Source organism: Orcinus orca, chromosome 11 (assembly GCF_937001465.1).
Source record: "Orcinus orca chromosome 11, mOrcOrc1.1, whole genome shotgun sequence".
Lineage (NCBI taxonomy): Eukaryota > Metazoa > Chordata > Mammalia > Artiodactyla > Delphinidae > Orcinus > Orcinus orca.
Window position 1 is genome coordinate 28,078,950 of NC_064569.1, and position 23,856 is coordinate 28,102,805.

Consider the following 23,856-nt stretch of genomic DNA (forward strand, 5'->3'; position numbering starts at 1 on the left):
GAAACACAATAGAACCTGAATAGCCAAAGCAATCTTGAGAAAGAAAACCAGAGCTGGAGGAATCAGACTCCTGGACTTCAGACTATACTACAAAGCTACAGTAATCAAGACAGTATGGTATTGGCACAAAAACAGAAAGATAGATCAATGGAACAGGAAAGAAAGTCCAGAGATAATCCCATGTACATATGGTCATCTTATTTTTGACAAATGAGACAAGAATATACAGTGGATAAAAGACAGCCTCATCAATAAGTGGTGCTGGGAAAACTGGACAGCTACATGTAAAAGAATGAAATTAGAACACTCCCTGACATGCTACATAAAAATAAACTCAAAATGGATTAAAGATCTAAATGTAAGGCCAGACACTATAAAACTCTTAGAGGAAAACAGGCAGAACACTCTATGACATAAATCACAGCAAGACTCGTTTTGACTCATCTCCTAGTGAAGTGGAAATAAAAACAAAAATAAACAAATGGGACCTAATGAAACTTCAAAACTTTTGCACAGCAAAGGAAACCATAAACAAGACCAAAAGACAACCCTCAGAATGGGAGAAAACATTTGCAAATGAAGCAACTGTCAAAGGATTAATCTCCAAAATATACAAGCAGCTCATGCAGTTCAATATCAAAAAAACAAACAACCCAATCCAAAAATGGCAGAAAACCTGAATAGACATTTCTCCAAAGAAGATATACAGACCGCCAACAAACACATGAAAGAATGTTCAACATCATTAATCATTAGAGAAATGCATATCAAAACTGCAATGAGGTATCACCTTAGAGCATTCAGAATGGCCATCATTAAAAAATCTACAAACAATAAATTCTGGACAGGGTGTGGACAAAAGGGAACCCTCTTGCACTGTTGGTGGGAATGTAAATTGATACAGTCACTATGGAGAACAGTATGGAGGTTCCTTAAAAAACTAAAATGAGAACTACCATACGACCCAGCAATCCCACTACTGGACATATACCCTGAGAAAACCCTAATTCAAAAAGATTTATGTACCACAATGTTCATTGTAGCACTATTTACAATAGCCAAGACATGGAAACAACCTTAATGTCAACTGACAGATGAATGGATAAAGAAGATGTGGCACATATATTCAATGGAATATTACTCAGCCATAAAAAGAAACAAAATTGAATTATTTGTAGTAAGGTGGATGGCCCTAGAGTCTGTCATACAGAGTGAAGAAAGAGAAAAACAAATACTGTATGCTAACACATATGTATGGAATCTAAAAAATAATAAAATAAAAAAGGTTCTGAAGAGCCTAGGGGCAGGACAGGAATAAAGACGCAGATGTAGAGAATGGACTTGAGGACAGGGGGAGGCAGAAGGTTAAGCTGGGACGAAGTGAGAGAGTGGCATGTACATATATACACTACCAAATGTAAAATAGCTAGTTAGTGGGAAGCAGCCACATAGCACAAGGAGATCAGCTCAGTGCTTTGTGAACACCTAGAGGGGTGGGATAGGGAGGGTGGGAGGGAGATGCAAGAGGGAGAAGATATGGGTATATATGTATATGTATAGCTGATTCACTTTTTTATACAGCAGAAACTAACACACCATTGTAAAGCAATTATACTCCAATAAAGATGTTAAAAAAACCCGTAAAATTATTATTTCTATGGTATATGCTCTACACATTGGCATATATTTGCACTTTGCAAGGAAATCTAAATTTCAAAGAAAATAATCTTTTGTGCTACCATTTCTTCTAATTTATCTTTTTAAAGTGTTATATATTTATGATAAAATAATTAAAGTGCTTCAGAAATATATGAAGTAGAAAGAGTCTGATCACATCCTAACTCTTCTTCAAGGAGGTAACACGTATATATAGACTTACAGAATCAAATTATATTTCAAATGTACTAAAGAAGCTTGATTCTTCTGTCTTTTTTCAAATATAGGCAATCTATAATTTATATTTTAATATTACTATGACAAATCTTATGGAGACGTTAACTTTGTCAGGGTTTTGGAATTCAAACACATTTCTTTGGAGTCTTTGTCAAGTAAATTTCTTTGATTCTTTTTATAAAAGTTCATAAATCGTTGGTTCAGATTTCTGGAATATTCTTTCAGCTCATTATTAGTACATAGGATTAGAGAGGGCAATAAGAAAACGTAAGAAACTGACTCAGAAATGTTTTACTTGAGTAGTTTAATTTTGATATACACAATGAATTAAATCTTCTCAATAAGGGATACATTTAAATATTTCAAAGTAACACAGCAATTTTTATGTTACTATGTTATTACCCAAACTACTTTTGACAGTGTACTGAGGTAACCAACAGTATCCACAATGAAAGGTCATTTTCCTACACTTTCTTTTGTGACTCTTTACCTCTCTAGTAGAGATAAAAAGTATGCAAGGTATCATAACACAGTGAATTGGAATCAGATATTTTGTTTGGAATTTTAGCTCCACCACAAATGGCCACTGTATGTATCCCTTATATCATGAGTAAAACATAAACAATAACACTACTGTCACCTCGTAAAGGAAATAATCCATATTATAGCCCTGAGCATATTCCCTAAAATAGATTATGGGTGCAATAATGATTGTTTTGAGTTTATTATTATTGATCATACAGATGGAAGAGAAAAAACATAATACATTCTTTAGATTAATGTGAAAATTAGTCATAAAGATTCCAAAACAAATATTATTACCTGAAAAATGAAAATTAATTTTATTATTTATTTTTACATCTTTATTGGAGTATAATTGCTTTAAAATGGTGTGTTAGTTTCTGCTTTATAACAAAGTGAATCAGTTATACATATACATATGTTCCCATATCTCTTCCCTCTTGCATCTCCCTCCCTCCGAACCTCCATATCCCACCCCTCCAGGGGGTCACAAAGCACCGAGCTGATCTCCCTGTGCTATGCGGCTGCTTCCCAGTAGCTATCTACCTTATGTTTGGTAGTGTATATATGTCCATGCCTCTCTCTCGCTTTGTCACATCTTACCCTTCCCCCTCCCCATATCCTCAAGTCCATTCTGTAGTAGGTCTGTGTCTTTATTACTGCCTTACCCCTAGGTTCTTCATGACATTACTTTTTCTTAAATTCCATACATATGTGTTAGCATACGGTATTTGTCTTTCTCTTTCTGACTTACTTCACTCTGTATGACAGACTCTACATCTATCCACATCATTAAAAATACCGCAATTTCATTTCTTTTTATGGCTGAGTAATATTCCATTGTATATATGTGCCACATCTTCTTTATCCATTCATCTGATGATGGACACTTAGGTTGTTTCCATCTCCGGGCTATTGTAAATAGAGCTACAATGAATATTTTGGTACATGACTCTTTTTGAATTATGGTTTTCTCAGAGTATATGCCCAGTAGTGGGATTGCTGGGTCATATGGTAGTTCTATTTGTAGCTTTTTAAGGAACCTCCATACTGTTCTCCATAGTGGCTGTACCAATTCACAATCCCACCAACAGTGCAAGAGGGTTCCCTTTTCTCCACACCCTCTCCAGCATTTATTGTTTGTACATTTTTTGATGATGGTCATTCTGACTGGTGTAAAGTGATACCTAATTGCAGTTTTGATTTGCATTTCTCTAATGATCACTGATGTTGAGCATTCTTACATGTGTTTGTTGGCAGTCTGTATATCTTCTTTGGAGAGATGTCTATTTAGGTCTTCTGCCCATTTTTGCACTGGGTTGTTTGTTTTTTTGATAATGAGCTGCATAAGCTGCTTGTAAATTTTGGAGATTAATCCTTTGACAGTTGCTTCATTTGCAAATATTTTCTCCCATTCTGATGGTTGCCTTTTGGTCTTGTTTATGGTTTCCTTTGCTGTGCAAAAGCTTTGAAGTTTCATTAGGTCCCATTTGTTTTTTTTTGTTTTTATTTCCACTTCTCTAGGAGGTGGGTCAAAAACGATCTTGCTGTGATTTATGTCATAGAGTGTTCTGCCTATGTTTTCCTCTAAGAGTTTGATAGTTTCTGGCCTTACATTTAGGTCTTTCATCCATTTTGAGCTTATTTTTGTGTATGGTGTTAGGGAGTGATCTAATCTCATACTTTTCCATGTACCTGTCCAGTTTTCCCAGCACCACTTATTGAAGTGGCTGTCCTTTCTCCACTGTACATTCCTGCCTCCTTTATCAAAGATAAGGTGTCCATATGTGCGTGTGTTTATCTCTGGGCTTTCTATCCTGTTCCATTGATCTATCTTTCTGTTTTTGTGCCAGTACCATACTGTCTTCATTACTGTAGCTTTGTAGTATAGTCTGAAGTCAGGGAGCCTGATTCCTCCAGTTCCGTTTTTTTGTTCTCTAGATTGCTTTGGCTATTCGGGGTCTTTTGTGTTTCCATACAAATTGCAAAATTTTTTGTTGTAGTTCTGTGAAAAATGCCAGTGGTAGTTTGATAGGGATTGCATTTGAATCTGTAGATTGCTTTGGGTAGTAGAGTCATTTTCACAATGTTGATTCTTCCAATCCAAAAACATGGTATATATCTCCATCTTTTTTATCATATTTAATTTCTTTCATCAGTGTCTTATAATTTTCTGCATACAGGTCTTTTGTCTCCTGAGGTAGGTTTCTTCCTAGATATTTTATTCTTTTTGTTGCAATGGTAAACGGGAGTGTTTTCTTGATTTCACTTTCAGACTTTTCATCATTAGTGTATAGGAATGCAGGAGATTTCTGTGCATTAATTTTGTATCCTGCTACTTTACCAAATTCATTGATTAGGTCTAGTAGTTTTCTGGTAGCATCTTTTGGATTCTCTATGTATAGTATCATGTCATCTGCAAACAATGACAGCTTTACTTCTTCTTTCCCGATTTGGATTCCTTTTATTTTCTTTTCTTATCTGATTGCTGTGGCTAAAACTTCCAAAACTCTGTTGAATAAGAGTGGTGAGAGTGGGCAACCTTTTCTTGTTCCTGTTCTTAGTGGAAATGCTTTCAGTTTTTCACCCTTGAGGACGATGTTGGCTCTGTGTTTGTCCTATATTGCCTTTATTATGTTGAGGAAAGTTCCCTCTATGCCTACTTTCTGCAGGATTTTTATCATAAATGGGTGTTGAATTTTGTTGAAACCTTTCTCTACATCTATTGAGATGATCATATGGATTTTCCCCTTCAGTTTGTTAATATGGTTTATCACATTGATTGATTTGTGTATATTGGAGAATCCTTGCATTCCTGGAATACACCTCACTTGATCATCATGCATGATCCTTTTAATGTGCTGTTGGATTGTTTGCTAGTATTTTCTTGAGGATTTTTGCATCTACGTTCATCAGTCATATTGGCCTGTAGTTTTCTTTCTTTGTGACATCCTTGTCTGGTTTTGGTATCAAGGTGATGGTGGCCTCGTAGAATGAATTTGGGAGTGTTCCTCCCTCTGGTATATTTTGGAAGAATTTCAGAAGGATAGGTGTTAGCTCTTCTCTAAATGTTTGATAGAATTCACCTGTGAATCCATCTGGTCCTGGGCTTTTGTTTGTTGGCAGATTTTTAATCACAGTTTCAATTTCAGTGCTTGTGATTGGTCTGTTCATATTTTCTATTTCTTCCTGATTCAGTCTTGGCAGGTGGTGCATTTCTAAGAATTTGTCCATTTCTTCCAGGTTGCCCATTTTATTGGCATAGAGTTGCTTGTAGTAATCTCTCATGATCTTTTGTATTTCTGCAGTGTCAGTTGTTACTTCTCCTTTTTCATTTCTAATTCTATTGATTTGAGTCTTCTCCCTTTTTTTCTTGATGAGTCTGGCAAGTGGTTTATCTATTTTGTTTATCTTCTCAAAGAACCAGCTTTTAGTTCCACTGATCTTTGCTATTGTTTCCTTCATTTTTTTTTTCATTTATTTCTCATCTGATTTTTATGATTTCTGTCCTTCTGCTAACTTTGGGTTTTTTTGTTCTTTCTCTAACTGCTTTAGGTGCAAGGTTAGGTTGTTTATTTGAAATGCTTCCTGTTTCTTAAGGTGGGCTTGTATTGCTATAAACTTCCCTCTTAGAACTGCTTTTGCTGCATCCCATAGGTTTTGGGTCATCATGTCTCCATTGTCATTTGTTTCTAGGTATTTTTTGATTTCCTCTGTGATTTCTTCAGTGACCACTTCGTTATTAAGTAGTGTATTGTTTAGCCTCCATGTGTTTGTATTTTTTACAGATCTTTTCCTGTAATTGATATCTAGTCTCATAGTGTTGTGGTCAGAAAAGATACTTGATACAATTTCAATTTTCTTAAATTTACCAAGGCTTGATTTCTGACCCAAGATATTATCTATCCTGGAGAATGTTCCATGAGCACTTGAGAAAAATGTGTATTCTGTTGTTTTTGGATGGAATGTTCTATAAATATCAATTAAGTACATCTTGTTTAATGTATCATTTAAAGCTTGTGTTTCCTTTTTTATTTTCATTTGGGATGATGACCATTTGTGAAAGTGGGGTCTTAAATTCCCCTATTATGAATGTGTTACTGTCGATTTCCCCTTTTATGCTTGTTAGTATTTGCCTTATGTATTGAGGTGCTCCTATGTTGGGTGCATAAATATTTACAATTGTTATATCTTCTTCTTGGATTGATCCCTTGATCATTATGTAGTGTCCTTCTTTGTCTCTTCTAATAGTCTTTAAGTTAAAGTCTATTTTGTCTGATATGAGAATTGCTACTCCAGCTTTCTTTTGGTTTCCATTTGCATGGAATATCTTTTTCCATCCCCTTACTTTCAGTCTGTATGTGTCTCTAGGTCTGAAGTGGGTCTCTTGTAGACAGGATATATATGGGTCTTGTTTTTGTATCCATTCAAGCAATCTGTGTCTTTTGGTGGGATTATAGTTGAAAACTTCCCTAATATGGGAAAGGAAATAGTTAATGAAGTCCAGGAAGCACAGAGAGTCCCATACAGGATAAATCCAAGGAGAAACATGCCAAGACACATATTAATCAAACTGTCAAAATTAAATACAAAGAAAACATATTAAAGCAGCAAGGGAAAAACAACAAATAACACACAAGGGAATCCCCATAAGGTTAACAGGTGATCTTTCAGCAGAAAGTCTGCAAGTCAGAAGGGACTGGCAGGACATATTTAAGGTGATGAAGGAGAAAAACCTGCAACCAAGATTACTCTACCCAGCAAGGATCTCATTCAGATTTGATGGAGAAAATAAAACCTTTACAGATAAGCAAAAGCTGAGAGTTCAGCACCACCAAACCAGCTTTACAACAAATGCTAAAGGAAACTTAATTTTATCTGGTTTTCTGGATCCTGGAAATTTCTTAACATCAGAAGAAAAGAATAGAAAAAATAACAATGGTCTAGCTAATAGTTGGAATTGATAGGTCTCTCTTAAGTACTGAAATGTGACAGTCTCAAAACAAGTGACTGGTTAGGCATAGTGAACAAATGAATAATAGCTGGGAAACAATGAATATTATTGAAGTCAAGTGAAAAAAATAGTGAAACTTTCTTTTTTTCAATGTGGAAAAGATCTATATGTAACAACGGAGTGGAATCAAATTAGTAAGTGCTGTGATAGAGGTATACATTGAATGACATTACAGACTAGGAGTAGTGATTCTCTGTGATTGAAGTGCAGTACACTTTGGAGAATGTGGAGGGAAATGAGATTGGATGGCTGAGTGGTAGTTGGACATTGGAATTTCTTGAATACCAAACTAGAATGTTGGAACTTAAATTTGTGACAAGACATAAATGGCTGTTGAGTAGGAGTTTTATATCATTTGAAATACTGTTCTCTGGACAGCATTATAAAATTAGAACTGGGAAGGCAGGAAATTAGAGTTAGGGTTTGGAAAGCCTCAGAACAGCACATAAAGACTTCAAGTTTTGTAAACTTGATGTCTTGGGTCTTGACTATTTCACAATATTGCCATCTCAATATTATTTCTAAAGTCTTATCACATAGATATTAGTTCTAAAAGTGAGCAAGTGCTTAAAATGATTATTCTTAAAAAGAATAAGAATAAACTTTCTTCAAGATGCTTATAGAAAACTATTACAAATAACTAAGCTTTTACCAATATAGAAAACCACTTTTTAAGAGGAAAAATTAAGCAAATAAATGAAAATGGGTATGTATTTACTTTTGACTTTACAAAAATTATTTTTAATGACAAATATCATAACATATATAGAATTCACTTACTAGACACTTGTTTAGTACATGGTGAAATACTGTTGAAATGTGTTTAAGAGTGACAAAAGACACCAGGAGCTTTATTTAAATAAAGGCCATATACATTGGAATAAAGGCTCTTCTCTTGATTTAGAAACAAATAGTTGTCTTGAACTATTTGTTCTAAATATATTTGTTCTTGAAAAATGTAGCTTGTCTTTTGGTTGACAAATTTTTTAGATGATAATTTTGGGTCAGACAGAAATTGTCTTTCTTAATAATAGATTAAAAATAAAATTAAACATAACTCTCAGAGATTAGAAAAAAAGGAGAAAGGTATTTCTTAGATAGATTCATAGGAAGACACAGATACATGGAATTTCAAATTGTATTGGAAGGAAAAGATGATTCTCCAAAAGTCATAGATTTTTGTATTTCTTATTTTCTTTTATTAAAAATAACAATAATTATTAGATCACAGATTTTAAAGTAGTCTGAAAGAGTTAACTGGCAACTACCCCTATATTTGAGAATTTTTAAAATGCTGGACAAAATATAAAAAACTGCAATATAACAGTATGGAGCCTGTAGTTTTAGTTGGTATATAGAAATGCACCTAGGAATTTAATATCTAAAAGTTTAACTTTTATAGTAGAGATATACCAGTACAAAATCTACAAAATTAATGAGAGCCATCAAAAAACTAGGAAAAGAAAGTATAGATAACACTACTTATATAGGCTAACACAATGAGCTAGGATTTGATTTTCAAATTACAGATAATGACCCATTAGTGAATTCTGAAATCAATTTTGTGGGTCAAGACCTGCATTTAAAAAAAAGTAATACAGAAGAATAGGATACCATAGTAATAAAGAGAAAATATGAGATAAGGATAAGTATTATTCATAATCTTTTATTTAGTTGTGTGTGTCCAGAGATGAGATATAAAATTCATAACTTAGCACAGATTGTGGATGAAAATGCTTGAAAAACCTGAGCTAAAGGTTTACACTCAGAAAATGGTCATCAATGTATCTGTCAACCTGAGGTGGAGTTCCACAGGAGAGTCCACTGGGGTCAGCCCTGAGTCCAGGGGTATTTTAGCATTTTGTCTATGTCTCAGGTAATGAAAAGTAGAACACATTTTGCTAACAATGTCTGACGGAGATGGTAAAGTAACAGAACCTTCGAATAGAGAACTGAGGTTTCATACTGCCCTTGAACATTGATAAACTGATCCAAGTGCAGTACTTTTTCAAGTTTTGGCTACATATTGGGAAAGATATGAGAGCTATACTTTTCTGATTATCTAAAAATAAGGCAGGGGAATGATTGGAAGATGGCGAAAGAGTAAGACGTGGAGATCACCTTCCTCCCCACAGATACACCAGAAATACATCTACACCTGGAACAACTCTTACAGAACACCTACTGAAGGCTGGCAGAAGACCTCAGACCTCCCAAAAGGCAAGAAACTCCCCACGTACCTGGGTAGGGCAAAAGAAAAAAAAAAAAAAACAGAGACAAAAGGATAGGGACGGCACCTGCACCAGTGGGAGGGAGCTGTGAAGGAGGAAAAGTTTCCATACACTAGGAAGCCCCTTCGTGGGCGGAGACGGCGGGAGCTTCGAAGCCGCGGAGGAGTGCACAGCAACGGGTGCGGAGGGCAAAGCGGGGAGATTCCCGCACAGAGAATCGGTGCCGACCGGCACTCACCAGCCCGAGAGGCTTGTCTGCTCACCCGCCGGGGTAGGCGGGGCTGCGAGCTGAGGCTCTGAGGCTCGGGTTTCGGTTTCGGAACGAGTGCACGGAGAGGACTGGGGTTGGCGGCTTGAACATAGCCTGAAGGGGTTAGTGCACCATGGCTAGCCGGGAGGGAGTCCGGGGAAAAGTCTGCACCTGCCGAAGAGGCAAGAGACTTTTTCTTCCCTCTTTGTTTCCTGGTGCGTGAGGAGAGGGGTTTAAGAACGCTGCTTAAAGGAGCTCCAGAGACGGGCGTGAGCCGCGGCTAAAAGCGCGAACCCCAGAGATGGGCGTGAGCCGCGGCTAAAAGCGCGGACCCCAGAGACGGGCGGGAGACGCTAAGGCTGCTGCTGCAGCCACCAAGGGGCCTGTGTGCGAGCACAGGTCACTCTCCACACCCCTCTTCCGTGGAGCCTGTTTAGCCTGCCACTGCCAGGTTCCCGGGATCCAGGGACAACTTCACCGGGAGAACGCACGGCGGGCCTCAGGCTGGTGCAAAGTCACGCCAGCCTTTGCCGCCACAGGCCCGCTCCGCACTCCGTGCCCCTCCCTCCCCGCTGGCCTGAGTGCGCCAGAGCCCCCGAATCAGCGGCTCCTTTAACCCCGTCCTGTCTGAGCAAAAAACAGATGCCCTCCAGCGAACTACATGCAGAGGCAGGGCCAAATCCAAAACTGAGCCCCTGTGAGCTGTGAGAACAAAGAGAAAGGGAAATCTCTCCTACCAGTCTCAGAAGCAGCGGATTAAAGCTCCACAATCAACTTGATATACCCTGCATCTGTGGAATACCTGAATAGACAACCAGTCATCCCAAATTAAGGAAGTGGACTTTAGGAGCAAGATCTATGATTTTTTTCCCTTTTCCTCTTCTTGTGAATGTGTATGTATATGCTTCTGTGTGAGACCTTGTCTGTATAGTCTTGCTTCCACCATTTGTCCTAGGGTTCTATCCGTCCATGGTTTTTTTAAAAAATTTTTTTCTTAATAATCAATTTTAATTTTAATAACGTTATTATACTTTACCTTCGTTGTTTGTTTCTTTCTTTCTTTCCTTCCTTCCTTCCCTCCTTTAGACAACGAATCATCCCAAATTGAGGAGGTGGTCTCTGAGAGCAAGATTTATGATTTTTCCCCCTTTACCTCTTTTAGTGAGGGTGTATGTGTATGCCTCTGTGTAAGATTTTGTCTGTATAGCTTTGCTTCCAACATTTGTCCTAAGGTTCTATCCGTCCCTTTTTTTTTCTAAATAAGAATTTTTTAATTCAATAACTTTATTATACTTTATTTTACTTTTACTGTATCTTCTTTCTTTCTGTCTTTTTTCCTTCTTTCCCTCCTTCCTTCCTCACTCCCTCCCCTCCTTTCTTCCCTTCTTGCCTTCTTTCCTTCTTTGCTTCTTTCTATCTTTCTTCCTTCCTTCCTTCCCTCCTTTCCTTCTTTCTTTCCTCATACTTCTACTAATTCCCTCTACTTTTTCTCCCTTTTATTCTGAGCCGTGTGGATGAAAGCTCTTGATGCTCCAGCCAGGAGTCAGGGCTCTGCCTCTGAGGTAGGAGAGCCAACTTCAGGACACTGGTCAACAAGAGACCTCCCAGCTCCACATAATATCAAACGGTGAAAATCTCCCAGAGACCTCCATCTTAATACCAGCACCCAGCTTCACTCAACGACCAGCAAGCCACAGTGCTGGACAACCTATGCCAAACAACTAGCAAAACAGGAACACAACCCCACCCATTAGCAGAGAGTCTGCCTAAAATCATAATAAGGCCACAGACACCCCAAAACACACAACCAGACGTGAACCTGCCCACTAGAGAGACAAGATCCAGCCTCATCCACCACAACACAGGCACTAGTCCCCTCCACCAGGAAGCCTACAAAACCCACTGAACCAACCTTAGCCACTGGAGACAGACATCAAAAACAGCGGGAACTACGAACCTGCAGTCTGCAAAAAGGAGACCCCAAACACAGTAAGATAAGCAAAATGAGAAGACAGAAAAACACACAGCAGATAAAGGAGCAAGATAAAAATGCACCAGACCTAACAAATGAAGAGGAAATAGGCAGTCTACCTGAAAAAGAATTCAGAATAATGACAGTCAGGATGATCCGAAATCTTGGAAATAGAATGGACAAAAATGCAAGAAACAGTTAACAAGGACCTAGAAGAAATAAAGATGAAACAAGCAACAATGAACAACACAATAAATGAAATTAAAAGTACTCTAGATGGAATCAATAGCAGAATAACTGAGGCAGAAGAACGGATAAGTGACCTGGAAGATAAAATAGTGGAAATAACTACTGCAGAGCAGAATAAAGAAAAAAGAATGAAAAGAACTGAGGACAGTCTCAGAGACCTCTGGGACAACATTAAACGCACCAACATTCGAATTATAGGGGTTCCAGAAGAAAAAGAGAAAAAGAAAGGGACTGAGAAAATATTTGAAGAGATTATAGTTGAAAACTTCCCTAATATGGGAAAGGAAATAGTTAATCAAGGCCAGGAAGCACAGAGTCCAATACAGGATAAATACAAGGAGAAATATGTCAAGACACATATTAATCAAACTGTCAAAAATTAAATACAAAGAAAGCATATTAAAAGCAGCAAGGGAAAAACAACAAATAACACATAAGGGAATCCCCATAAGGTTAACAGCTGATCTCTCAGCAGAAACCCTACAAGCCAGAAGGGAGTGGCAGGACATACTGAGAGTGATGAAGGAGAAAAACCTGCAGCCAAGACTACTCTACCCAGCAAGGATCTCATTCAGATTTGATGGAGAAATTAAAACCTTTACAGACAAGCAAAAGCTGAGAGAGTTCAGCACCACCAAACCAGCTTTACAACAAATGCTAAAGGAACTTCTCTAGACAAGAAACACAAGAGAAGGAAAAGACCTACAATAAGGAACCCAAAACAATTTAGAAAATGGGAATAGGAACATACATATCGATAATTAACTTAAATGTAAATGGACTAAATGCTCCCACCAAAAGACACAGATTGGCTGAATGGATACAAAAACAAGACCCTTATATATGCTGTCTACAAGAGACCCACTTCAGACCTAGGGACACATACAGACTGAAAGTAAGGGGAAGGAAAAAGATATTCCATGCAAATGGAAACCAAAAGAAAGCTGGAGTAGCAGTTCTCATATCAGACAAAATAGACTTTAAAATAAGGACTATTAAAAGAGACAAAGAAGGACACTCCATAATGATCAAGGGATCGATCCAAGAAGAAGATATAACAATTGTAAATATTTATGCACCCAACATAGGAGCACCTCAATACATAAGGCAAATGCTAACAGCCATAAAAGGGGAAATCGACAGTAACACATTCATAGTAGGGGACTTAAACACCCCACTTTCACCCATGGACAGATCATCCAAAATGAAAATAAATAAGGAAACACAAGCTTTAAATGATACATTAAACAAGATGGACTTAATTGATATTTATAGGACACTCCATCCAAAACCAACAGAATACACATTTTTCTCAAGTGCTCATGGAACATTCTCCAGGATAGATCATATATTCGGTCACAAATCAAGCCTTGGTAAATTTAAGAAAATTGAAATTGTATCAAGTATCTTTTCTGACCACAATGCCATGAGACTAGATATCAATTACAGGAAAACATCTGTAAAAAAATACAAACACATGGAGGCTAAACAATACACTACTTAATAACGAAGTGGTCACTGAAGAAATCACAGAGGAAATCAAAAAATACCTAGAAACAAATGACAATGGAGACACAACAACCCAAAACCTATGGGATGCAGCAAAAGCAGTTCTAAGGGGGAAGTTTATAGCAATACAGGCCCACCTTAAGAAGCAGGAAACATCTCAAATAAACAACCTAACCTTGCACCTCAAGCAATTACAGAAAAAAGAACAAAACAACCCCAAAGCTAGCAGAAGGAAAGAAATCATAAAAATCAGATCAGAAATAAATGAAAAAGAAATGAAGGAAACAATAGCAAAGATCAATAAAACTAAAAGCTGGTTCTTTGAGAAGATAAACAAAATAGATAAACCACTAGCCAGACTCATCAAGAAAAAAAGGGAGAAGACTCAAATCAATAGAATTAGAAATGAAAAAGGAGAGGTAACAACTGACACTGCAGAAATAAAAAAGATCATGAGAGATTACTACAAGCAACTCTATGCCAATAAAATGGACAATCTGGAAGAAATGGACAAGTTCTTAGAAATGCACAACCTGCCAAGGTTGAATCAGGAAGAAATAGAAAATATGAACAGACCAATCACAAGCACTGAAATTGAAACTGTGATTAAAAATCTTCCAACAAAGAAAAGCCCAGGACCAGATGGCTTCACAGGCGAATTCTATCAAACATTTAGAGAAGAGCTAACACCTATCCTTCTGAAATTCTTCCAAAATATACCAGAGGGAGGAACACTCCCAAATTCATTCTACGAGGCCACCATCACCTTGATACCAAAACCAGACAAAGATGTCACAAAGAAAGAAAACTACAGGCCAATATCACTGATGAACATAGATGCAAAAATCCTCAACAAAATACTAGCAAACAGAATCCAACAGCACATTAAAAGGATCATACACCATGATCAAGTGGGGTTTATTCCAGGAATGCAAGGATTCTTCAATATAGGCAAATCTATCAATGTGATACAGCACATTAACAAACTGAAGGAGAAAAACCATATGATCATCTCAATAGATGCAGAGAAAGCTTTTGACAAAATTCAACACCCATTTATAATAAAAACCCTGCAGAAAGTAGGCATAGAGGGGACTTTCCTCAACATAATAAAGGCCATATATGACAAGCCCACAGCAAACATCATCCTCAATGGCGAAAAACTGAAAGCATTTCCACTAAGATCAGGAACAAGACAAGGTTGCCCACTCTCACCACTCTTATTCAACAGAGTTTTGGAAGTTTTAGCCACAGCAATCAGAGAAGAAAAGGAAATAAAAGGAATCCAAATAGGAAAACAAGAAGTAAAGCTCTCACTGTTTGCAGATGACATGATACTATACATAGAGAATCCTAAAGATGCTACCAGAAAACTACTAGAGCTAATCAATGAATTTGGTAAAGTAGCAGGATACAAAATTAATGCACAGAAATCTCTGGCATTCCTATATACTAATGATGAAAAATCTGAAAGTGAAATCAAGAAAACACTCCCATTTACCATTGCAACATAAAGAATAAAATATCTAGGAATAAACCTACCTAAGGAGACAAAAGACCTGTATGCAGAAAATTATAAGACACTGATGAAAGAAATTAAAGGTGATACAAATAGATGGAGAGATATACCATGTTCTTGGATTGGAAGAATCAACATTGTGAAAATGACTCTACTACCCAAAGCAATCTATAGACTCAATGCAATCCCTATCAAAGTACCACTGGCATTTTTCACAGAACTACAACAAAAAATTTTGCAATTTGTATGGAAACACAAAAGACTCCGAATAGCCAAAGCAATCTTGAGAACGAAAAAAGGAGCTGGAGGAATCAGGCTCCCTGACTTCAGACTATACTACAAAGCTACAGTAATCAAGACAGTATGGTACTGGCACAAAAACAGAAAGATAGATCAATGGAACAGGATAGAAAGTCCAGAGATAAACCCATGCACATATGGACACCTTATCTTTGATAAAGGTGGGAGGAATGTACAGTGGAGAAAGGACAGCCTCTTCAATAAGTGGTGCTGGGAAAACTGGACAGGTACATGGAAAAGTATGAGATTAGATCACTCCCTAACACCATACACAAAAATAAGCTCAAAATGGATGAAAGATCTAAATGTAAGGCCAGAAACTATCAAACTCTTAGAGGAAAACATAGGCAGAACACTCTATGACATAAATCACAGCAAGATCCTTTCTGACCCACCTCCTAGAGTAATGGAAATAAAAACAAAAATAAACAAATGGGACCTAATGAAACTTCAAAGCTTTTGCACAGCAAAGGAAACCATAAACAAGACCAAAAGACAACCCTCAGAATGGGAGAAAATATTTGCAAATGAAGCAACCGACAAAGGATTAATCTCCAAAATTTACAAGCAGCTCATGCAGCTCAATAACAAAAAAACAAACAACCCAATCCAATAATGGGCAGAAGACCTAAATAGACATTTCTCCAAAGAAGATATACAGACTGCCAACAAACATATGAAAGAGTGCTCAACATCATTAATCATTAGAGAAATGCAAATCAAAACTACAATGAGATATCATCTCATACCAGTCAGAATGGCCATCATCAAAAAATCTAGAAACAATAAATGCTGGAGAGGGTGTGGAGAAAAGGGAACACTCTTGCACTGCTGGTGGGAATGTAAATTGATACAGCCACTATGGAGAACAGTATGGAGGTTCCTTAAAAAACTACAAATAGAGCTACCATATGACCCAGCATTCCCACTACTGGGCATATACCCTGAGAAAACCAAAGTTCAAAAAGAGTCATGTACCAAAATGTTCATTGCAGCTCTATTTACAATAGCCCGGAGATGGAAACAACCTAAGTGCCCATCATCGGATGAATGGATAAAGAAGATGTGGCACATATATACAATGGAATATTACTCAGCCAGAAAAAGAAACGAAATTGAGCTGTTTGTAATGAGGTGGATAGACCTAGAGTCTGTCATACAGAGTGAAGTAAGTCAGAAAGAAAAAGACAAATACCGTATGCTATCACATATATATGGAATTTAAGAAAAAAAAATGTCATGAAGAACCTAGGGGTAAGGCAGGAATAAAGGTAGAACTCTGGTAATTTATAAAATTAGCTAATATATTAATTTCAGAGAGGTTAAAATAGTGTGCCCTATATATCACTGAAAGGCTTCAGCTGTCTTCATAGAATTCAGTCTCTTTTTACTTCTGAGCTACTATAGAATATACATTAGATATGAATGATTTACATAATTGAGATTATGATTGATATTGCTCTCATGGATGCCTCTTCAATGAAAAAAAATTTTTTCCTCAGTCGAACAAATATAGGTCCTAACATAAGCCAGTGTATGTTTCTTCATTTGAGATTCTGATGTAAAGTTCTTATTGAAATATCATGATAGCTCAATGGAGATTTTTTTACTGTATATCTTTTCCCTCACTTTCTTGGAGGTAAATTAGAAGAAAACAACTTTCATTTGTGGAGTCAGGCCAACAATAATGTTATGATTTCACTCTGGTCCAGTACACTAGAATAAATAACTTATCTACTCCCACTTACCTTGCTACATGATTAATTACAGGAGCAAAGTTGGTTGGCCCATACAGTTGTACAGATTTCAGACTCCTATAATAAGCCTCCATGACACCCTCAATGCCATCACAGTAGGGGTTTTGAGGGTTCCCATTCTGTAGAAAGTTACAGGCAAAAAAAAAGTAAAGAATGAATAGTGTCTGTAAAGCTCAATTAAAAAAGAGAATGATACAGGTTCATACTCATAAAGCTTTTTGGATGAAAACTCAGTTATAGATTTATAATAGTAAAACATAATAATAAATTAAGTGATCAACATAGATTACATTTACATAGATTGTGATATGAGGTAATGTGCAATCATTAAAAATGGATACTTTTCAATTAAAGGGCAGGAGAAAATTCTAAATAATCTTGAGAAGTTGAATATCATGACATTTTACAATTAATAATGTCTTATTTATACACAGGTCTGTGTACATACAGAGATAAACATATAAAAATCTAAAAAGAAGGAAACAAAATGTTAATATTTGTTATCTCTGAGTAGTTATAAATTGTTGATTTTTATTTCATTGTTTAGACTATTCTATATTTTTCAAGTTTTCTGCAGTGACATGTATTCAAATCAGAAAAAAAAATTCTATCAATTCAAACAGTTTTACTTTATAGAAGCAAAAATGTAAACTATCTGCCATATGCACATTTTCAGGCCACAATTAATAACCCCAACTAAAGAAGTGATCAGAGGGAATGTAATTTGGTGTGAGTAGCATCAAAACAAGGTAAAGAGAAAAGAATCAAAGAAACATATCCATATTGTTCAAGGGAATTGGAGCTTACCACCGGAGTTCTTATTCTGCAGATAGTAACCCAGAAGGGCAACTTTAAACCTGGAGATCTAGTCTAGCTTTCTCATACTTTGAATGCTCTATTAGGTTTAATTCTCCTAGTCCAGCTTCCGCAAATAACACAAATAAGGCAGTGTTATCTATTGCTATGTAGCAAATTATCCCAAAAGTTAGTGTCTTAAAACAGTAGGCATTTATAATCCCATACATTTTTTTAGGTGTCAAGAATCCAGAAGCAGCTTAGCCAGGTGATTCTTGCTCAGGATCTCTCAAGAGCTTGCAATCAAGAAGCCAACCTGGGCTGCAGTCATCTGAAAGCCTGACCAGAGTTGGAGGATCTGCTTCTAAGAAGGCTCACTTACATGGTTTGCTGGCAGTAGGTCAACACGAACTCTGCATAGGGCTGCTTTAGTGTTCCAACAACATGGCAGCTAACTTCCCCAAAATGAGTGATCCGAGAGAGAGAGAGAGAGCAAGGAGGAAGCTCCAATAAGCTCCTAGTCTTATAAGTTGCATAGCATTACTGCTACTTTCATCTATTTGTTAGAAATGAGTCACTAAGTGTAGCCCATGCTCAAGGGAAGAGGAATTAGGTTCCACCTCTCGAAGGGGGTAATATAAAAAAAATTGTAGCTCTATTTTAAAACACTAGGGACAGTAACCATGCTTAAACATAGTCAGCAGTAATTTTAGCATGTATGTTTTTACCTGAACAATCAAAAGTGACTAGTAATTTATAACTTAAATTTGTTGAATTCTATATACTAAGCTTTATATTAAAATATTTACATACATTATATAATTTTTATAGTATAACAATCTAAAAAAGTAGATAAAATGCTATTATTATTCTCACTTTACAGATGAGGCACTGAGAGCTTAGATATTGTGCCCAAAGTCACGCAACACCGGTAACAGAGAAAACATTTCCAGAGCCCCATCTCTTAACCAGCAGTATACCACCATATTACAAAATCCTAGCATTTTGAAAGACTGAGGATCTTAGGGAACTAAGTCAGATGTTACCAACCATTTCAATTTTGTCATTTGTGAAAGAAGGATTTATAACCATTGTCCTTTTAATTTTGTCTTTTTATTCAAACTTTTTATTTTTACCTCATGTAAATTTTTTTAAAACATAAAAATAATAAAATAACTCTTTATATTATAAAATTGCCTACAGGAATTGATTGAAATTAAAATGTGAAAGTTTAATATTTAGCACAAAGCAGTGACTGGTTGGTTTTGATGTTAATCTGAGCTGACCTTTAATTAGCCTTCCTTTTAATAAAATTTTATGGTGTTCTATCTCTTGATAAGGTATAAAGCTAATTAAAATTAAAACTCATTACTGATTTGGGGCATATAAAAATGTATTATATATCTGCCTTAAGGGAACAATTACAAACCAGGATAGTTCTGAGTTACTTTTTGATCAGCATTTTAACATTTTGACTGGAGAGATTTACATTTCTATAAAATTATGCATTTCCTTTATTCCTCTGGAAATAATAAAGTCACCATTTCCCCCACCATTTCATTTATCTTGATTAGAAAGATTTTATAAATCTTAAAAAAAACATTTCTTAAAATAATTATGTGGAGAATTAGTTTTTGCTTGTTATGACAAATAAAAATAAGATTATGTGTGGCTCTAACACAAAAGTAAAACAGAATGTTCTTGAAAATAAGTACATTCAATTTTGTTGTTTATTAATGAAGAGGGCAGTGGATGCCCTATTTTATATTTCCTTTTTAATTAACAAACTTTTCCACTTCTGAAATAATGAATGTTAATTTGTAGAACATACAGAAAGTATAAAGAACAAAATTCAAAATGAGCAATAATCCCACACACAGACTTAAGTGAGGAGTGTCCAGCTCTCACCAGTTTTTTCCTTTCGTTTGGCTCCCTGAGGGATTGTACTGGAGATTTAGATTCAGTTCTGGAAGTGAAGTTCAAAGTCTCTGTTGCTACCTATAGCCTATAACAATTTTCAGTGGGGCTAACATGCTGCAAAATGCTGAAGAGAGCTGTTAGGAGCTGTTGCTTTACTCTTTGAAATGTATCTGTAGCTGCCCAGAGACTGACTGCTTACTACAGGGGAAAGTTGAGAGAATTTTTCCTTTTATTCAATAAACAAATATCTATTGAGCTTCTATTTTCTGCATGCAGTGTTAAAGACCTTTGGTGATTATACTGTTGCATTTAGTTGGAAGAAAATGTGTACATATAAATATTAAATTGCTCGATTTCTATAATTGCCAAAATAAGTGAAAAGTATGCCAGTGATTTTAGATATTTGGTAGGAGAAATCACTTGGACAGATGTAGCATTTCTCTCTAATGATCAACACAGAAGACCTTCTTTTAAGGGTCACTGGCTACATGCCCATTAGATATACTTCCTCTAAAGCCTTACACTATAAGGAGTCATCAAGAATCATCATGAGACATGACATTCTTTCCACAACCAAAAGTGCTAATGTGGTGATATTAGTATATTTTTCCTTTCTTTTTCTATTCCCTTTTCTTTTTCCACTATATCTATTCTTACACATATTTCAAATGAAAAGCTGGGGCTTACCTTAAATCCTTTTGATTGAGTAAAGCTCAATTTCAACATCTGTGCTAGCCTCAAAATCACAATTAGGGATTTTAAATTTTTTTTAAAGGCCTCCCTTGCTATCTGAAAGATTATTTGAATTTGGGGTGATGAACAGATTAATGACTGTGAATACATATCACAAATTCTTACCATGGAAATATGAGGGTTTGGTAATATTAGGTAGTACACTAATTGCCAGATTGACATGGACTGAAGTTTTTCTATTTGCCATTTTCAGCACCTACAGATATACATTGCAGTTATTTAGGCTGAAGTTAACACAAAAATCAAATGGAGCACTATCTCTCTGAAGACCTACTTAACCTTTGCCTTTCTTACTTATTCAAGAAAACAAAAGTGCTTTGAAAAAAATTAAAGTCATATAATTATTAGGTAACATTAAAGGTGAGGCATTATCATCATCATCAACATCATCATTGTTGTCTCATCAATTTTAGAAACTATTTTTCATGAATTTAAAGGGTTATGATCTCCATCCTATAAATATTTGAGTTGGTTTCAAAGAATCTTTTAAGATGCAACTAATAAAAAGGTCCCTCCTTTGCATAGGTTTGGTTACAAGGAATGAATGTGGAGGTAGGAAAAGCAGAAAATTAGAGGGAGAGAAAAAGGAAAAAACAATCATACACAAAGGTGAGAAGAAACTTATGGAAGGAAAATTAATCAGTATCATTTAGTTTAACATAATTATTCCTTTTCTTAAGCCTTAAAATAGTTCATGGCCTTTTTCCTGAGGCACTTAAGACTCAGGAGCACATGAGTGATTTTCATGGTCTTATAAGTTTCTGGGAGAATTTAATTCTCTAAGGCATAACAAAATCTCAACAGATATTCATTTTTATATGACATTGGTGGTTGTGGCATGTGGGATATTTCACAGAGGAAGAATTAAAACCTCGAGCAACCTTCCCCGAAATTGTGTGGAATAGAAAAAGCAAGAATAAGTATAGGGAAAAAAGTTAAAATATAGCTCTTAAAATATATTTAAGGAAGATGAACTCTAATCATATGAAAGCTTCTGGGGGGGGTATGTGTGTGTATGTATGTATGTGTGTGTGTGTGTATATATATATATATATATATATATATACACACATAATGGTGTTCATAAAGGACATATCTGAGACGTGGGATTATTACAGATGCTTTTATAAAAAGTGGTTTAGTAGTGGTTAAGAATGTGGATTCTAAAATAAGACTGACCTGGGTTCAAGTCCTGTCCTCTGTAAACCTGATTAACTTCTGTGACTCTGAGCTAAATTATACAACTCCTGGGGGTACTCTTTTCACTGTATTTAATATGAGTGGCTCTTGATAGACTAGTGTGATGTGACAGTTGTTATACACCTATCCGATAAGAATTTTATGAAGATTATATAAGAAATGAGTATAAAGTACCTGGCTTGATACTCAGTAATTACTTAATAAATGATTGCATTATTGTTTATTTCTATTTTTCTTGCAGAACTTAAAAAATATATATATTACTTTTGTAACAAGAATAAAAACAATGAAAAAAGATCTACAAAAATATTGGGCATGGAAGAGTTTACTTTTACAATATATAGGGTAGGGTAGGGAGGCATTTCTGTTAGGAAAATCTAAATTTTTTCCAAAATGATATCTAACCATTCCTCCATTGAGTTTCCCATTATTTCATTAGAAAGTGCAAGTGAGAATAAGACTGATTAGGTGTATAAGCACCATCTGTGTGAAATTTATTTTAAAGGTAGAATGTAGTACATTGCTTACTTGTAATAATACAGCAGGAGTAGATTTATGTAAATGAAACATTAAAAAGAAAAATATTTATTCCAGTCATATTTACTCCATTATATTGAAACCATAATTAATTATAGCCATAATTATTGCTTCACATTTGAAAAAAAATTCCAGTCATAACTAATCCTTTATATTTGAAAAGAAATGACATTTTAGAAGATGGAAGATTAAGGATAGCTACACATTCTTTGATATCCCTCCCATTGAGAGGTGTTTCCCCTACCTTGAAACTGGGATGAACTTAGTGACTTGCTTGACCAAGAGAATGTAGGAGAAATAACTTTCTGGGACTTCCAAGGCCCTGCAGTTTCTGCCCCAGCCTTTTAGAATACTCACTCTGGGAAAGCTGGTTGCTGTGTAAGAAATATGACTACCTTGAGACCACTACACTATGATGAAGTCTGTGATAACCATATGGACAAGTTGTATGTAGAATGAAGGAAAGATGCCTAGACAACCCAGCTATTTCAGCCATCCTAGCTCAGGCATCAGACATAAGCTAATGAGCCATCTTAGGGGACATACTAGCTCCAGGAGATATGACATGGAGAAGAACTGAGGAATCTAACCAACAGCCAAAATAAAACCCAGATATATGGCTCTAGTAGAACAATTCCAGCCATCTCTAGCCAATCACGGCATCCCAGGTGAGGCCTCAGACATCCTGAAGAATGTACCATCCCCCATTGTATTCTGCTCAAATTCCTGACCCACATATCACGAATATAACAGAAGGTGTTATGCAGCAATAGATAACCAGAATAGAGCTCCTATTTATAGATCAGATGCACTTTAGGTAGATTTACTGCTAATCTACTTAACTGTCTTTTTTCCCATTAGTATCACATTCCTAAATCAATCATTCACCAAAATTAAGCTGAGTGTATAGTCATAAGAAGTTGCTACATGAGTAATTAGAGCATAAGCAGCAAGCCAATGAAAAGATCCAACACATTATTTTTTTCAAAATATCAATTCTTTCAATGTATTCTTACCAAAGCAAACTCATGAGATATCCTTCCATCTGGAGGCAGTTTTGCACCAAAACCTAAAGCTGGGAACATTTTATCACTGTCATAATCTTGAACGATTTCTCCCACTGCTTTCAGTGCCATACCATAGGCATTCAGTTGATAAGGATTCATGTAGTGGAGAGAAGTGGGCTGGGTAGGGTTGCCTGATGACAGAAAAAAATATTTCAAACACGAGTGATCAGGCTAAAGATATAATTTTTGGGACTTATTTCTTGATAACTATTTCAGGTTTAAATATTAAAAATCATGTTTTCTGCCTATATTCATAGTATGTTAAATATCTTCTTTTGGATAAATATTGACACAGAGATATTTATTAAATTAGATCAGATATGTAGAAAGTTTCCCCAAGATATGCTAAAGCATATGCAGATTTTTTC

At 36.0% G+C, this 23,856-nt stretch overlaps 1 protein-coding gene and 1 long non-coding RNA gene across 4 annotated transcripts in view; one reads left to right on the forward strand and one right to left on the reverse strand.

Moving 5' to 3' along the window:
• CPNE8 (copine 8) overlaps positions 1-23,856 on the reverse strand; it is a 327,878-nt gene that overhangs the window by 40,908 nt on the left and 263,114 nt on the right. For 2 of the 3 annotated variants that reach the window (XM_033415074.2, XM_033415075.2), the window contains exons 15-17: positions 23,438-23,619; positions 18,394-18,462; positions 17,208-17,335 (exon numbers count right to left, since the gene is read on the reverse strand). In XM_033415074.2, the coding sequence (XP_033270965.2) occupies positions 17,208-17,335; positions 18,394-18,462; positions 23,438-23,619 (379 nt within the window). The remainder of the gene's footprint in view (positions 1-17,207; positions 17,336-18,393; positions 18,463-23,437; positions 23,620-23,856) is intronic. The other variant, XM_004284907.3, reaches the window with a different exon arrangement.
• LOC125960480 (uncharacterized) overlaps positions 1-23,856 on the forward strand; it is a 49,254-nt gene that overhangs the window by 18,533 nt on the left and 6,865 nt on the right. The window lies entirely within an intron of this gene.